The sequence below is a fragment of the Nyctibius grandis genome, chromosome 1 (genome assembly GCF_013368605.1).
Source record: "Nyctibius grandis isolate bNycGra1 chromosome 1, bNycGra1.pri, whole genome shotgun sequence".
NCBI lineage: Eukaryota > Metazoa > Chordata > Aves > Nyctibiiformes > Nyctibiidae > Nyctibius > Nyctibius grandis.
Genome location: NC_090658.1, coordinates 24358002 through 24373210, shown reverse-complemented (window position 1 = coordinate 24373210; position 15209 = coordinate 24358002). Strand labels below are relative to the sequence as shown.

Here is a 15209-nt window from a genome sequence, read left to right as displayed (position 1 = left end):
TTACAGAGAGAGAACCTATTACCAACTGCATTGAAAATTCAGATCACAGGATGCTGAAAATGTGCAGGGAGAACACGAGGGTCTGGGTTTTTTTTAATAACTTTTTTGGGGGGAGAGTAAAAAGATACTGTTAAAAATAGGGGTAAGTGGCTTATTATTCCAAAACAGAGAACAGCATATAGAGCACAGATAAGGGGTCTTTTCCTCGATAAGGACCAAACAAGTCTTTAAAAATACTCGGAAGTATACAAATTAATATATACATTTTAAAACAGCCCAAAATAATGCATAGACCATGGAAAACAAAATCATGGTTATTTTCTGTCCTGCAATATACAGGTACTCCCTTCGCCATGTTAAAAGGGATTGAAAGTTTTGCTATCTCTTCAAATATGTAATGAAATGTATTTTATGCTTGCAACACATTTCTGAGCAGAAATTTTTATCTTCTGCAAATTTAATAATGTGTGGTAGAAACAATTCTGAAATAATTGGGAGCAAGTTAATAAAGGAAGTCTGCTCATAAATTCAAGGCAAGAAAAAAGGAAGCTGAAAAACTTTCTTGCAAAACCTCAAAGTTCTTATTTTTATTTAAAAAAGCCTTAAGGCTGCATGTAACGTACTTAAATACACTGCTGGTTTCTTGCTCAATGGGGCCCTCCCTCTGATATTTGCTTCTGCCACAGAAAAATGTGAAAGTGGTAGCTTGCTAATGAAAAATGGCATGGTACATGCCTATGCACAGCTACACACCTGTGGGGTGTACTGTGTACATAACTTTGTTCTTTTCCCTGCTGAAGAAATGCCATTTGACACACATTGTAGCCTCACAAGATCAAACAGTACAAATGTAGCTGCCCCTCCCTCATCCACCAGCTCACTGATGAATTTATAGTAGCGTTCCTGCTGGAGGCTCCTTCTATGCTTGAGATTCACTCAAATCCTCTGACTTGCTTCAGGACTAGTTTATATCTGCAGCACTTAGCAACTGTCACTAAACTTGCAGTGAAATATTTACTGTTACGTTATCCACTCCTCCCCAGAAGAGCAAAGACAAGTACGTAAAGAAATGTCTAGAGAAACAGTTCATTTAAGAGTAGGCTTCTGAAGACTGTAGGAAGGAGATGCTGCTGATTTTGTTAAATTTAGCAATAGTAGCACGGATGAAAGGCAAGATAACACAAAGTGAGCACATGCAAAACAGAAGAGAGCTGACCACAACACCATGTAGGCAGCTGACTCAAAAATGGAGCTTCTAGGAGATGGGCCCAAAGAGTAAACTGCTGAACCACATCGAAATTAACCACCTGAAAGCTCATGTAGAAGCCTAAACCCTCCGCTAATTTTTTTCTGAATAGAAAAACATCATCAGTATATTGAAAGAACTTCGCAGAAGTTCAGTAATTTACAAAGTGACAGCTTGACGACACATTTCTCTGTCTATATTTGCAGCTATCTTCTTTCCCACTTAGGCTATCATACACAACTTCATAAACCATCAACTGTACACAAGATCATCAATTACTTATCAATAGATAAAGGCAGCCTACCAAAGAAATCCTGCTCCACTAGTCAGGCTAACAGAAGATTCTTAGTGAAAGGTCAACACTGAAGCCACATCCTAGCTATAGAAGGCATATTCAGACCCCTATACACTCAGTAATTCTCCTTCCTCCTGCTGACTCTCTTTTTCAGGTGGTATTGAACTGTCTACCAGCTCAAAATTGCACTTTCACTTCAAGCCACTGTGCAGCTGTCACCTTTTTGGACTTGAGAATGGACTATCAGCTGCAGTTGCTGTACAAAGAGCGCTGGTAAATGGGATGAAATGCTCCTGGAATTGCCTTTCTCAAGCCTTCAAAATTACAGTGAGATGAGTCATTCTCCCTCTACCATTCCACTAATTGCAGAGGGAAACCAGATGCCTTAACTTCTAGGCAGCTACACTCAGGGCATGGGATCCCCATGCCACTTCCAAATCTTTTTACCAGTTAAAAAGAATTCCAAGATCTTTTACATTTTATGAAGCTCACGCTCAAGACTTGTGCTGATGGGCTTGTTCACCTAAGATAATGCCAGCCTTAACCTCAGCAGGCCTGAGTCATGGAGGCTCAGTGTCATGGATTGCAAGTGCTTGGCGTTTGTCACCAGAGTTTCTAACATCATTACTGACCTAAAAAACTTCCCTTGGCATTCAAATTATTTGCTGGTTTCCAATGTAAATTTAAAACAAATTTACAGCACAGTCTCCGGAGAACATTTGAAGAAGACCTGATTCATGCTTCACTTCAGTCTAACAGCCAGTTGATGTAAATTCACATTCTCTTGAGGAAAGGCTGCATGATTTGTCCTGTGACGCAACATTTACTACAACAGCAGCCCTCATATCCCCTTGTTATGCCATGTTACTAGTACTGCAGTATTGCTAATATACACCTTTTTAAATAGCTGCAAATTCTTTTTTGATGCAGAGAAGTACATTTCTTTTGTTGACACCTGTTCCTAGTGGAGGCTTAACAGGAACTGAAAAGGGGCTAAATTTCCATAGCATATATTCATTCAGATACAATCAAGTATATTGCAGGTTTTGGGGAGAAAAGTTTATTTCCACTATTACTAGTTCAGTGCTGGTGCTTTTACTCTGTTATCAAGAAAGCCACCTCTGAGGCATGGAGAAATTATTCATAAAAGACCACAAAAGAGGAGGACAAGGAACTCACCATAGGGAACAAGACATATTCTCGGAGGAAGTCATGAGATTCAAACTGATTACAGTCTCCAAAATACGCTGGAAAAAACACCAGAATTACTCATTTTAGCACTTCCCACACATGTTAAGACCACACTCAACCTTTGCACAGATGCTTAATTTCAAGTGGGCGGGTTCTCTCTGAAGCCACAACCCAGCACAAAGATTTCTTCTTGTACTTCAGCTTTTAACATGGAGGTCTGAAAATAATAGTGTTATTACTAGAGATCAAATAACAGCCAACAAGTAATTTCTCTCTTTTGATCCCTAATATTATGACCATTTGCAATGCTTAACCGTCAGGAGTGCAAGAGTTTCTTTTTCTGTAGCCTTCATGAACTAATACCACCATCTAACAGGGCTGGGATTGCTCAGCCTCTTTAAAAATGGTGCATACTTTTGCTTCTCCAACGTTTCCAACCCTGACGAGGTTAAAAAGAAAAAATGATTAACTTATCTCTGCTACAGTTCTACACAATTGTATAAAAGATGCTTAATTTTACAGACTAGGAGGTTAAAATCCACTAGCCAATTCTATTAAAAATTGTCAATAACTAACATGTTTTGGGCGTGGGGGGGGGAAGGTCTTATCCTTCTGCAGCCAATATAACAGTACAGGCACTGTGTCAGTTTAACTGACTGGCCCACACCTTTCTACTTGCTTTTCTACTATTTCTACATCTGTTTAAGAGGTACCCATCTTCATGCTCACATTCACTCATGTGTCAGGCTGAGAATCCTTGTCTAAATGTCCTTCAAACGGTGGAGTTTTGAAAATGCTTCCTAAAGGCTAAACTACATTAAAAAAAACAAACAAACAAAAAAAAAACCAAAAAAACAAAGCCTATATTTATCTATCTGTTAAATACACAACAGCTTATATCAAAGGAATATCTTGCCAGGAGGTTTTTATTTTATATTAATTGAACTGGATCAAACGCCATCTACAAGATCCTCATATTCTAGAAGCTGGAAATTCCCACCATAAATCATATTAGCTAAACATTCTTTCAAAGCTTCTAGACAATTTCATGTACTGCAGGATGCCAAAAATGCAGTTTCATTTTGTTTTCACCTCAGAGTTATGTTTTAACATAAACAGAAAGAAATCAAAATGGACATGAAACAAAGTCTGTAAGTTTAAAAGAAATAAATATTTCTAATATCTTCGGTTGCATCACATGCAAAGGACCGGGAGTAATACAAGGTCAGGAATAAAGTGAACAAGATTAGGTGCAGCACTCTGATGCGATGGTCTTTGAAACATAAAAGATTAGGTAGAAAATTCAGAATAAAAATGATTACTTCAAACTGATTACAAATACTGACTCACTCTCAAAGTTAGCAAAAAGCTCCAAAAACACAGGACCAGTAAAACATATTCAGTATCTATTGAGACCTAACTCACACACTGGGAAAATTTCATGTACTTAAATTGCAAGAGTCACTATGGAATCTTGTACATATATTTTCCTTTATTAATAAAACATTTCAAGATTTGACAGGAAACATTTTTTTCTTCAATTTTTAACCAAGAAATAAGATACTAAAACAGAATTTCTTCTGCCTTAAGGAAGATCACATTACCATCACTCTGCACTGACCCTTCAATTTTGAAGAATCAGATCTTCATGTTTGCTGTTTATATAAATACTTCCCCCTTCCCTCTCATCAGAGGACATGCCCAGAGCATGATTGCTGAAACTCTGCCTTAGGTCCTCATAGTCAGTCATGGATGGACTGAAACATACTTTCTCCAAATACAGGGCTTCCTTCCCTGCCCATATACATTATGTGAACCCACTTTTATTTATGTCCTTAGGAGGCTCAGAATAAAAAAAAAAAAAATAAAAAAAAAAAAAAATCACATTGTAAGAAGTAGTTTATTATTAATTTATAACTCACATAACAATTATGGTCATGTGTTCTTTCATACTTCAGATAGCACTACACAGCAAAACGAGTTCCTAATTAAAGGCAAAATTAAAGCTGCTGCTATGCTCTTTGATGTAATTGCATTTCAAACCAGAGAACGTGAAGCAAATTCATTACTGCAAAGTACTCCGTGGTTGAAGTTGGAAGAACCGGCGTTTTGTTCAGATTCACTTACATGGATTTTAGAAATAGGAAAGTTGAACACTGTGATGTGGTCCATCATTCCCTCCCTGAGGGTGTGAGGGTTTCATCAACGGCAGTCCACCTATGCACTTTTAAATCAATAGAAAACCCAGCTGTTGTGAGTAGGAGCCATACAAGGCCTTAGTTAGTGCCCAGCCAACATACAGAACAAACCAAAAAAGCTAGTGTTCGAAAAGGGCTATCAGGTCACTACTAAGATGATGATCTTACCTTGCACTGCCAAACCAGCTAGTCGAATTCCCTGCTCCAATGAAGGAAGTAATCGGCCATCAACAACATCCTTTTTCACTTGTAGGTAATACTGATATCTACAAACAACAAAAAAAAAAGAGCACAAATTAGAACATCTATATGTTTGTACATTTTTGACAGAATAAAAGACTGCTGAAAGCAAGAAAAACTCACCACAAACAGGTCAGGCTGTTAAACAGCAGTCTGTACCTGGCTTCAGAAGTTCCACATTATCAAAACAAATCCATATGATCCCTACATGTGCAATGCTTCCAGGTGGAGGAAAAGGAAAAGAAAAAGTTCTAATTTGTGTTCCCTAGACCACATAGAAGAGGGACATCTGCTAGGATTACCTCCTCCATAAATGTAGGGGTTACTGAAGACCATGCAATCACCAACACAAAAAGAGGCTGTTTCGTATTTCTTCTACTGTTTTTGCTCCTGTGGCATCATTTTGATAAAAGAAACGTAATTTTAGCAATATACTTAGGTCAACTGACATAATTTTAACTATGGCCCTCATAAAAGTTTTTTTAAATTGGCATCTTTCATTTGTAAGGATGACTTAGACACACCAAGCAAAACCAGCTTCTAATATCATGCGCTCGCTGATCTACAGTAACTCATCACAAGACAAACTACGTTAGTTTTAACCACAGCAACAGAACTCACACATTTCACCTTACATTTGCAGGAGAGTAGACTAAGACAAACAAGAAGCTTTCCACAAAAAGCTTAACAAGTTACTGTCCCCATCCATGCATCCCTCCCATCCGCTGAACTGGACCAGACCTACAGCAGACGTAGGTAAAGCAACAGGTATATGTACCAGTCCCTCCAGCATATCAGGTTAAAACCCAGTGGAGACAGCTTCACTAACTGGCCACAACTTTTTATTCTGCAGGCACCAATGCCTGTTCCCTCGAGCTACCTGTATGGCATGGGCAGTACAACCAGGCAGGGGTAAGCCAGGCAGCTGAAGAAATTACAGCCACAATTGCAAGGACGCCGTATCGACCACTGATGTGCCAATAACCAAATACAGATGAGTTACAGTGATATAATGATCTCGTGTCCAACAGCTTAAACTTTTGGTGCAGACATATGTAACCTGTCCCAACTGAGATGAAACAATTTCTTCTCAGCCAACACGCAACTCCTCATCAGGTCTGAGCCCAAAGGTAGATAGAGGTACTACACCAGTGTAGCTACAGTCCATGTGTGCACTCAGCCTCACACACCCAACCCCCAGACCTGCTGATAGTAACTGATGCACCTGGGTGACCCAAGTTAGGAAACCCCAAAAACCAACAAAGGGGTTTCTCAGGCTGTGACCAGACATGCCAGTCTGGCTGCAGCTGAACCAGGTTATGAGGTTACTGCTCCCTTCAGCTGCACGCCTGCTCACCCCCTAACACAAAGGGCATTCGCTTAAAATGGCGTGGATTTAAAAAATAATTGCTTGAGATAAACTGGGTTAAAAAGAAATGGTACACAAGCATGCCAGCCAGTCTCGGAGACTGCAACCTCTACAAGGTGGACAGCAAAGAGCGGTCAGAAAGACTGGGGGCAGTAACTGGACTCAGCTGCAACCAGCACACCACATCTGACCTTACCTTTGAACCTTTGGGAATAGCAAAGACACTGTTCTGGACCTGTTTCAGAGTGTAAGTCACTTTCCTTGCCCCAACGGGAAAGGAGAACCACTGTTACATCACCCATGTTACAGGGACTGCACTGCCTTAACTATACTTGCAAATGTTACCGTTTAATTCTGTGTGGAGGTGTTAGAAAATACCTATGTGATTCAAAACCAGCATACCGCAAGCTATGCTTTGAGGGCTATTAATCAAACGCATCATTTTACGTTTTCCTTCAGTTAACTCTTCCGTCAGCGATGTGAGATGCAATAACTTGCCACTAGACAGCACCAACGCTCTGACCAGACCCTTACTCTCAAGGCAGCAGGGTGTTCAGAGGCTACAAGCACTGCAGCACAGAGAAATCCTCTCAGGGAAGACCTGTGCACATGTTCTTCACATCTGAGAAGCTCCCTTCAGAGTTCATAATTTTTAAGTGTGCTTGAAAGGTAATTGTAGGGTTACTGGTTTTAGGCTTCCTATTCCTCCCTCTCTCCCCACAAAAGGCAGAAGAACATTTTTAAACTGGAAAAATATAATCTCATTTAAAATGCTTAGATTTGGCTTTCACACAGCCTAATGAAGATTAAAACTTCAAGGGATTTAGAAATTTGATTGAGAGAGACAGGGTAAAAAGCATATGGCTTCTCAGCTTGAGCCCTGCGCTTCAGCCCCAGGTTTCACAGTTGCTTAGTCCAGGAGACAAATCAGCTTGTTTCCACTTCTTTGCAACGACTAAATCCCAATTCTGAAAATACACGTGCCTTCATACAAGCTTGGCATAAGCTGCTTTATCAAGTATGCAGGTGAGCAAGTGTTTGCTGAACTTGGTCGTCAAGACTTGTAATCCCAAAACAGGCTATTTGTGTCAGTGCTACATATACACACGAGTTACATATTCTAGTCTAACAGAACAGAAGTAAAATCCACATCTGCCATAAAGTCAGAGCTATTGTTAAACCAAACAGAAAGTTAAGAGATGACAGGAAAGTCAAAACAATGTAAAAATCTTATAGTGACATCCTAGCTCTACAGAAGTCAAGAGCGTCACCAGCTTTAGTGGACCCATGATTTCAACCACAGTGCACACAAAACTATAGATAAACCACAGAAAGGATTATTTAGGTAAGCATCATCAAAAATACGATGACAATGCAGTTACTGTAGTATCAAATATTACAATCAAGACTTTCAAAAGAAACAGTGATATGGGGTTTTAGTTGCAATTTTAGTTGCCAATACTTCAGAAAAATCATTTTAAGACAGCAGTCAGCACCCACTTTATGAGAAAGATACTCATTTACAGGTGTTTCACCCTGATTGTCAGAAACAAGTCACATTTAAAAATTTTAATAGGAACAGTCTACAATATTATGGTACAGCATTGCATTTATGAATGCTGTAGCAAAATAAAAGTTTAGGATTTATTATATATTGTAGACTGACATGCAGTAAGAGTTTAAAAGACATATAATTATCTCTCTAACATTAACTAGTGTATCCATCAGGAAAAACCTCATGGAGAAAGTAGTCACCTTTCACAGGTAAACCCACTAAAAAGCAATCACCTGCTACGGTTCTGACACCTTTTTCAATAGATGTGCCAGGATAAACTCAATATTATTGAGGCAGAAACCTACGGTCTGTACGAGCTTCATCTTTACCCCTGGACTAACAGCAACAAGGGTCAGTCACCTAAGGTGTCTCCCAACATCTCCTTTCATTGTGGCTGCATAAGGCACGAACTGGGACATCTCCTTTCACAAGGCATGAACTGGAGTGGCTAATTCCACTGTCAAGGAAGAGGAGGAGGAGCATACCCTGGAGGAAGCTCTGCTAGAAGGCTCTAATAGCTCTACCAGCCACAGATTCATGGCTCAGCCGTGCTGCAAAACTGTGGTCAGGCTCTCTGCCCAGCCAACGGAGAGGAGAAATTGGCCCATATTCTGTCAAGGATTTGAGGCTCCTCCATCTGAAATTACGTTAAATGCTGTTATTATGTCACTATGCTAGCTGAGACTGCTCTTTGTTCACTTGGATTGCAAAAGTAGATCTATAATTTGAGGGAAATCAAACATTTTAAAAATGATTCAGCTATAGATTCACTGAGGAAAGCTGTTCCAGAACAGCAGATAAAAACATGGATTTCATAAGCCTCCTATTAGGTGGTTTAGTTGGGAAAGCCTATGGAAACTGAACAAGAGAAGTTTGCAATCTGCACCCCCAAATAATAAAAGGCAAGAAATTCAAAATTAAGACTTACAAAGCTTTAATCACAGAGCCAGTATGGCGTCGTAGGGGAGTGCAGGGCAGAAGAGATACCACCAGAGCCAAGTGGGCTGAGAGTTGAAATCTCTCACCTTTGTTGCTCATTTTGGGTTAAACATTTTTTAGCAGAGCCGTTGTGTATTCAATACAATAAAGGCTACTACAGTTTGCCAGCCTGTAGCTAATTCCAAGGGGAATGGGAGTGGACAACAAGTCTGAACAAAGCCGTAATTATAAGGATATCATTTCCCACAACTCTATTTAGCCAACACAGAAAACATTAAAAGTATATTTGCATCTATTGCATCAAAAAGCACAGTTTTATAAAGTAAATAAGCTGCAACTGGACAACTATGAGACAACATCTGAACTCCAGAATCAACATCTTCATTTTAGCAATCCATACTACATCAGAGTTAAAAAAACTCAAATAGTATTAGTAAGCAGGAGATAAGGGTAGCAGTTTAAAATTTAATAGCAACACCCAGATTCAGACTTAGCTACAGCTGTGTAAATGTAGAGAAACTCCATTTGCCCATAAAATTCTGCACAGACCTCCAAAGATCAGGAGTAATGTTTGTTCTCCTGTCACTTCAGAAAAGAACGTGGGTGTTTGTATAGTGTCACTGAATTCACTGTACCCTTCTATCACCACAGTTTGCCTGATGTGTAACCTCTGTTGCTGTTTTATATATGCAGAAAATAACTCAATTAATTTTACTGATTTCCATTCTCTCCAACAACCAACGTTTCAAATACCACAAGCCACACAGAACCTGGCCTGATCAATATTGGAAGTGAGATCTTCGTAGAGAAATTAAAGGATGGTTTACAAAAGTAAGACTATGGGTTAGTTTTGCAGAGTAATTGCACTGGTGCACTGCATCTTCACCATTTTCCTACTAGTGACTTCCACAAAGAACCACAAGGCAAATACTTCATTAATAATCAGTCAATATTATCAGACCCTGTAGCCTTAGTAATCAAGCAGCATCCAAATCTACTAGGAAATGTACAAGAACAGAACAAAAAATGCTTATTGCTCCAGGGATTTACAATCTAAATATACATTTCATACACATACATAGTTCTATATGTTTGTACAAAAAGATGACTGGATTGAGATAAGAAGTATTAATACTATTTGAACGCTGTACTGTGATCAGTCTGGGGTTTTTTCCCTGGCTTTACTTTCTTTCTCTGTACATCATGGCCAGGAAAGGTCTGGATTATACATATCATCTCTAGTGCAGCAGGAAACACTTTAAAAAAAAAAAAGACAAAGTTTTTTAAATCAGTCAGTGTATTTTTCTGGAAGTTTCAAGCCACTATGAATAAATACATTACAGTTTCAATACCAGTAAATATTTACCTTGAGTGTATCTGAAAATACACAAAGCACTACAAAACATGTATTAGTTACCCAAGAGGAACAATTCCTTTAAAATAGTTTCTAATGATGCAATTACTGGCATGACTAACTTTTTTATAACTCATTAGGTACCTTTCTGGCATCAAGCCTATCTATTGGATAACTGCATAGCTATGTAGTTTAATTTCTTCTCTAGAGGAAAAGAGAACTGCTACTATTTCATATCTCCAAAATAATAAGTCTTTAAGACTCAAAGAAGAAACAGATTGGCCCACAAGTGGTTTAGCTCAAGACCTTCAGCTCTTTTCCAACTTCAAAAAAAAATTGCAATTAGAGTACAATATGGTCTTCTAAAATTAGGAACACAATAAAAGTCTCACTGAATCACAACAACAGTCCGACTCAGCTCATTTGGGTTTATCTTAGTATGGTAATATACTTCTGAGCAGAGATGCTGCAATGTACACTTATGCAATAATCTGCCCACAGGGGAAGCAGTTTTTCCAGAACAGAGGCCTTTTATCATTTACTAAAATTATTTTAAGCATTAGCTTTGATATTGATGTGTCTATTGTTCATTTCACACCTTAAAATCTGCCATAATCTTGGCTTTGATACTATTTAGCAACAGGATTCCACGGATACATATATGCTACGTTTTAAAGAGAAACCCATTTTTTATTTTAAACGTAGGGTCTTTCATATTTTTTTAGCCTTTGAGTCAGATGAGATGATGACTCAGCTATTCAATGGGCAATCAAAGGAACTAATTGACAATGACCAAAAGGTTATTTTTATTTATTTATGACATATTTGAGACCATCATAATAATACTTAACTCTTACTGGTTGCTTTTCTGAGAATGTGCTTTAACTACTATTAACGATCATTAGCGTAATTTTATAAATAGAGTATCTGAGGCACCTGGCTGGTGAAGTTACTAGTGTAAACTTGGGCAGGAAACCAATGCAGATTTGGGAGATCTAGGCTTTGTTCCCAAGTCTCAATTCAGAGTACTACGTACTGGATGCTGCTTATTTCATGTGGGTCACTCAATATACTGCAAAAGTGACTGCAAACTTGGACTGGATTTTACATGGTAAGAAAGGCCGCAGGCAGGGAGACAAGATGGGTCTTTTCAGACACAACGTTCAGTATATTGGCAAAGATGGTGTCATGATTTCTGGGCTTGAGCATGCTGAAACACATTTGAGATGCAAGAGTTCAATCAGCACATCTTAATCTAAAGGTACTTTAGAAAAAGAGGTACATACATTGATGATGTCATTGTCAGTAACACAGTGCTAAGTAAGGCCTTGTCTTTGCTGTTTTAAAAAACTTAGATGGTGTTGATAAACAGAACATCTGCAGCTCGCTCCTCTGGAATTTCATCAACTTCTCTCCCAGCGAAAGTCTGATGTTTCACAGTACTAGACAATAGCCATTTATCTGGGATTTGCGGTAGAATATAAAAAGCAATGGCTGTGCTTCCACTACTAAAGGGTAGTATTTTTGGCAGGGTATTATTGAGAAGTCTACCACACCCTGTCACAGACCTTCAGAAAGATCAGAAGACTTGCTAGAAAAAAAAAAAAAGGGAAGGAGAGGAAAGAGCCTTTGTCACACATGCAGGAGGAAATTCCTTCAGAAGCTCGAACTGTCAATGCCAATAGTAAAAACACAGTCATAACAGTTTCTAGGGTAGGAACTCCTTGATCATAACAATGTTATAAGGTAGGTCAAGGTTAGCTTCAGGTAACTGAGAAATGAGGTTGTTCAAAAGCAGCATCCAACTGTCTACATCCTGGTTTCCTCCAGCAGCTGGATGGAAAACGTGACTGAAACTAAAAATAAAATAAATGAAATACATGGAAAGATTTGTGTCATTCCCTTTTCCCTTCCTAATGAGACAGGACAATGCAGGGTTAGCATCATTTTCACATGTAGGACTGAAAAAGGAGGACAGATCAAAACACAGTTCATATCACCTACTTCCACATCTCTCAATCTCTCTTTAAAAGCAACAGTTTATAGCTGAAGGGGAGAAAAGGGGATTTGGCTAAAACAGGCTAATTTCACAATGATGGTCACTTTACACTTGTTTTGATATGCAACTTGTGAGCATAAGGACAAATAATACACAGCCTGGATGGCTGGCTTGCTCTATGAGCTGCAATGGGGCACACAATGAAAGGTAAGCTACCACATCTGACCTGTGAAGCTCCTACCAAAGGCCAATGTCTTCCAAAGCTTAAGGTCCAGCTACACAGTCAACTCCTGGCTAAGGATACTAGAACAGGAAAACCTTTGCTGACCTAAAAACAGTCTGATCAGAATTTTGCACTTCTTAGGGCTGGAGCACCTCTCCTATGAAGACAGGCTGAGAGAGTTGGGGCTCTTCAGCCTGGAGAAGAGAAGGCTCTGGGAAGACCTTATAGCAGCCTTCCAGTTCCTGAAGGGGGCCTACAAGAAAGCAGAGGGACTTTTTACAAGGGCAAGTAGTGACAGGACGAGGGGGAATGGTTTTAAACTGAAAGAGGGTAGATTTAGATTACATATAAGGAAGAAATTCTTTACTGTGAGGGTGGTGAGACACTGGAACAGGTTGCCCAGAGAAGTTGTGGCTGCCCCCTTCCTGGCAGTGTTTAAGGCCAGTTTGGACGAGGCTTTGAGCAACCTGGTCTAGTGGAAAGGTATCCCTGCCCATGGCAGGAGGGTTGGAACTAGATGATCTTTAAGGTCCCTTCCCACACAAACCATTCTATGATTCTATGATTAGTTGTTGTTTACCACCTCTATTTCATCAGTTTACTACTGGCAGGTTGTTCGTTTGCATGCATTCCCTGAAAGACAGCCTATTAAAACTTCAGATCTCCGCCTCCACCAATTCTTTACACAGCTGGCAGAAGATTTCAAATTTAAATGCAAAGTATGAGCACTTTAGGAGAAATAAGCTTTTTTTCTGGCATGAATCAGTCAACGAAGTCAAATTTCTGCAGCAAAATTGAGCATTAAAAAAAGAATATAAATATTGCAAACGGACATGGGCCTGTTTAGGAAGGTAACAGATGCTTTATAACCTCTCACATATAAGCAGCTGGTTCCAGTATAGCCTGGTATCAAAGTGCTGTGGCTCTTTGGTGTCCAGCGTTAAATGGATGGCTAGTGAAACCCTTAGGAGTGAGACACGAGATAAGAGCATTGCACTCAGCATTCTCGTTGGCAGCAAAAGACTGAGCTTGGATTGTAAAGGAGTGCTCTGCGAGTGTTTTTCTTTTCCTGCCATTCCTGACGGGCCACAAGCATGGACACGCACTCAGGCCTTGTTGGGGCCCGCAGACATGACACAAGTCTTCCAAAACACACACTCCTTCCGCGAGAGGCTTAGCCAGCAGATGCAGCCTTACAGTATCCACCAATTTCTCTGTATTTAAAAAGGAAACCCCCAACCGGTCCATCCTCTGTACTGGTACTTTTTGTTAAGAGTGTATTATACTTTTTGGATACTCCAAGTTCAAATAAACCCACAAACACAAAGTTAAACCTTATATAAAAAGGCCAGTAATGGCATGCTTTAGCAAGAAAGGAAGGCATGCCGCAACCTGATCCTGATTTTCTGCCCTTGAACTCTTGAATTAATTATAACAAATTACAGGGAGCCCCACTACAAGTTATAAGCACAATAAACTCCCTTACAACCACCTATAATTTTATCAGAGTCAATCCAAATACCTAAAGAATTATACAGCACAAAACTCCAACATGCCTTTTAGAGTGAAAAAACGGGGGAAGACATTCTCTTGTCTTCCGAGCCCCTTCTCTCAGCAAAAGCTACGTCTGGTCTCTACAAGCTGGAGTCCAGCAAAGTCAGGCCTTGGTGACACCACCATAGCATTAAACCTTATATAGGCTGGAGTGAGATTGCAAAAGTAAAGAAAAACAATCAAAATCATATAATGCGAAGAAAACAGCTGGTTTGCAGCTGAAAAACAACATTCAGTGCAAGCATAAATATTACATGGAAACACTAGAATAAAACATTTGGGAGCGAAGAGTCTGTTGGCTGCACGTCTTTGAAAAAAGCCACGTATCCATCTGGTCTGGGTTTTAAGCACACGCTAAAATTGCTATTGTTCAACATGGCAGTCCTGTTGACTTCAGACTACTCCCATAGTTAAGCTTAAATACACACTCAAGTACAGGAGACTATATTTTCTTATTAGCTTCCCTTTCTTTTTTGATCATTAAAAAAGAAAAGTAGAACTGAGTCAGGTAGGTGAATTGTAGCAATGCCACATACTGCTTTTCATACATAGATCCCTGAGGCAGGATGCAACTTCCCATAATGGTGCTAACACTGGAACTAATCCCAGATTGCCCCATCAGTAGGTTCCACAGGTCAAATGGATATCAAAGCCTATGAGAAAAATCCCTCTTGCTAAATTTCCTTCAGCTTTTTTGTGCAGTGTGTAAGAAAAAAACATCAGTACTCAACAGGGGTTTTTTTTTTTTTTTGAGTGCAAACCCACAAGGGTCTCACACAACTCCTGCCTCTACCTTCACCTTCCTACTAACAGGGTCTCCCCCATTCCCATACAGGGTCCCAGGGCTCTTTCTGCTTAACCGTGGGCTATTGCTCTGGTGCAGGATTCTCTGAGTTACCAGGGGTTTTGTGTGCAAAGTCGCCATCTGGCTCCACAGCAAAATCAGAGGAACAACACCGCAGAGTACCACTCCGTATCACTTTGCAGAGCGGTTCTACCAGCCATGATCCCTCCTCTGCTGCATGACACAAAACATGGGCTCCAAC

General features: G+C 39.7%; 1 protein-coding gene across 1 annotated transcript in view; it reads right to left on the bottom strand.

Annotated features, from left to right (window-relative positions):
- PTPN14 (protein tyrosine phosphatase non-receptor type 14) overlaps positions 1 to 15209 on the bottom strand; it is a 123695-nt gene that overhangs the window by 40278 nt on the left and 68208 nt on the right. The window contains exons 4-5 of the mRNA XM_068415186.1: positions 5099 to 5196; positions 2721 to 2788 (exon numbers count right to left, since the gene is read on the bottom strand). Of these exons, the coding sequence (XP_068271287.1) occupies positions 2721 to 2788; positions 5099 to 5196 (166 nt within the window). The remainder of the gene's footprint in view (positions 1 to 2720; positions 2789 to 5098; positions 5197 to 15209) is intronic.